The 3096-nt window shown below is 40.9% G+C and overlaps 1 protein-coding gene across 1 annotated transcript; it reads left to right on the top strand.

Moving 5' to 3' along the window:
- Positions 1 to 1744: 1744 nt before the first annotated feature.
- On the top strand, positions 1745 to 2464 carry LOC115522827 (mitochondrial import inner membrane translocase subunit Tim9-like). Its single transcript, XM_030328431.1, has 3 exons — positions 1745 to 1786; positions 2132 to 2252; positions 2322 to 2464. Exons 1-3 carry the CDS (start codon positions 1745 to 1747, stop codon positions 2462 to 2464), a joined length of 306 nt encoding a protein of 101 aa, XP_030184291.1.
- Positions 2465 to 3096: the final 632 nt, after the last annotated feature.

The raw sequence follows: 3096 nt of genomic DNA, 5'->3' as shown, positions 1-3096 counted from the left end.
GGTTGCCATGGCAGATTGCGTAGCGAGATGTGCCTATGCAATCAGCCCCCACTTAAAGGTCTTGGACCCTGAGACTCAAAGAGATTTCCTGGGGCAGGGACATTCCATACATGTCCCTGTGCTTCTCTGCTAGAGGGAAAACACATCCTGTGTGTCCTTAGATGAGGAACAGCTTTGGAAGCCTGTGCCTCGAAGATGTACGTCTGTTTCCTGACACTTTTGCTTTGTGTCTTTTGCTACCAAGAACCGTACCGCAAACACTATTGGATCTTGTAAATTCTCACCAAGTGAAACACTACCCAAGACCATGCAAGTAAAAGGTGGTAGAAATAGAATTCCAACCCAGCCAGCCACACTTCCAGGCTTGCTCTCATAACCATTGCGTTCCACCATAATACAGCTAGCATATGGTAGGTCCTGCACTGAAAATTGGTGCTGTTATTATTGTGATTTACGGTGCTTCCTTTGTTTTCTAAATTTTCTTTGATTGAATATACATGATTGGGTAATCAAAGAAAGAGAAAGCCTAGAAATGTACTTGGTTAGGAAACAGAAAAAGAGGAGTCGGAAAGGAAACAGACCACAAGGAAGTAAGTTAGCAGGCTCCAATATAACCAAGTAAAGGAGCCGTAAGGTTAAGTGGAAGACACTTTTACAGAAGAAAATCTTCTCAGTCTTGGAGTCGGCAACATTAGACAGGACACACAAAATGCAAATCACAAAAGGAAAAACTGATAAATTGGGCCTCGTCATTAAAACTTTCTGCTCTGTTAAGATGTTAAGTAAATGAGAAGGCAACTCACACATTGGCAGAAAATATTTGTAATGAATATATCTGGCAAAGAACCACTGTCCAGTACATACAAGGAATTCCCACAACTTAATACTGAGAAAATGTTAGAAGTGTGTAAAATAGGGGCACCTGGGTGGCTCAATCTGTTGCGTGCTGACTTCGGCTCAGGTCATGACCTCTCGGGTTTGTGGGTTTGAGCCCTTTGTGGGGCTCTGTGCTGACAGCTTAGAGCCTGGAGCCTGCTTCAGATCCTGGGTCTCCCTCTCTCTCTCTGCCTGTCTCCCACTTGCACTGTTTCTCTCTCTCTCAAAAGTAAAATAAACATAAATATATATATTTTTAAAGTAGTGGGTAAACTATTTCAATAGATACTTCACAAGAGAAGATGTAAGATGTAGGAATGGAAAATAAGCACAAACGAGATTCTTAATTTGATCGATCCTTAGAGAATAGCAAATTAAAATCACAATGAGACTGCCTACACACACACCACAATGGCTAAAATGAATGATGGAAAATGGAGAACTAGAACTCTTATATATTGCTACTGAGAATACAACTGCTTTGGAAAAACAGCTTGGCAGATCCTTAAACATGTACTTACTACGTAATGCAACACTTCCACTCCTAAACATTTACTCCCCCCAAAATGATAACAAATATCCACTCAAGTATTTGTATATTAATGTGCATAGAAACTTTATTCATAACTATTAAACCTGAAAACAACCCAAATGCCCAGACAAATAAATGGAAAAGGAAATTGCGGCTCCTCAATCCAATTGGATACTATACAGCGAAACAAGGAAACAGACCTGATACGTACAACAACGTGGATAAATCTCAAGGACATCACATTGAGCAAAAGAAGTTGACACAAAAGAATGCCTATTGTAGGATTGATTATATTGATATGAAATTCGTGTGGTTGCCTTGGGATCTTTTGGAATGATGGAAACGTTCTATGGCTTGATTGCGGCGGTGGTTATAGGAGTATGTATATGTATTGGTCAAAACTCAACCAACCACATGCTTAAAACAGGTACATTTTATTAAATATAAATGATCTCTCGATATTGTTGATTAAAAAAAATATATATATAAGGCAGCTCCTCCATCTAGCAGCTTGTGGCACTTGCTTTGACCCTGCCCCCCTGCCCCCAGACTCAACTGGAAATGCGGCCCCCAGCCACTCACTGGTATCAGATGCAAGAGCCTGTGCTGGAGTAAGAAATCAGGCCTCACTGGAGGCATCCAAGCCACGGTTGGAAAACTGCTTTTCCAGAAGAAAAAGGAAACCTCTACATCGGAAAAGGTGACTAATAAGCATACCTGAAGGATGTGGTTGCACAAATACCAGAATCTGATCAGATAAAACAATTGTGGGGATTTCTTGGGACCTCCAATAAACTTACAGAAACTTGTTTTTTGGACTTCACAAGAGAAATAAAACCTGAAGGTACCACCTATTCAGAACACTGCTTACAGAAATATTTCTAAATGACACGAAGAATATCCGTGAGACCCCAGGAAAATCATATTCGGGGGGATGAAGCCTCAGCGGCCAAAGCAGGACTCCTTGGCTGGCCACGACAGAGAAGTCCTCATGGATGGACTCTTGCCATCAGCGGTTACTCTAGAAATGAGGACTCATCTGACAGAATCCCCTGAAAGCAGCAGCCACCATGTTAAACTGTCATGACTGCTTGGAAAATTGAAACCACTGGAGACACAAAATTGCTATTTACCAGAAGTAATCAGATAGAATGCCTTATTTTTCAATGAAAATAATAAGATGCAACATTTATGGAGGCCCTAAGATTCAGCAGCTTGGTCACTGTAATAGAAAAATCATTTCTAATAGTTTCTTCAACAAATATGTACATACGGCAGTTTCGTTGAAAGAGGGGCCGTTAATTTTTTTTCAAATATTGCAGAAAGGCAGGGAGAAGACAGCTGGAAAATCACCATTGGATCTATCAACTGGTGGTGACTAGGAGTTTCAAGACTACAAATTCAATAGCCCCAGGGGTCAGAAATCAGATTGTTGTACGTGAGGGGGTAATACTTGACACGTAGAACAGAGACGCTTTGGGTCCCTGGAGCCCAAGAGGCTAAGCTCACACATAGCATATATGCTAACTATGTAGCAATAGAGCCCAACCTACTGGGATACCAAACCCAGAAATCTACTCCGGCAACAGTCATCCTGTTGATTAAAGATATTTTGTAACCTTAAGTAGAGGAATGTCAAGAGTCTCTTCATCCCTGTAAGAGGTTTTTTAAAAATCAAAACATTATTT

This window comes from Lynx canadensis, chromosome C2, assembly GCF_007474595.2.
Source record: "Lynx canadensis isolate LIC74 chromosome C2, mLynCan4.pri.v2, whole genome shotgun sequence".
NCBI lineage: Eukaryota > Metazoa > Chordata > Mammalia > Carnivora > Felidae > Lynx > Lynx canadensis.
The sequence above is the reverse complement of the archived record's forward strand: the minus strand, read 5'-3'. Positions and strand labels throughout refer to the sequence as shown.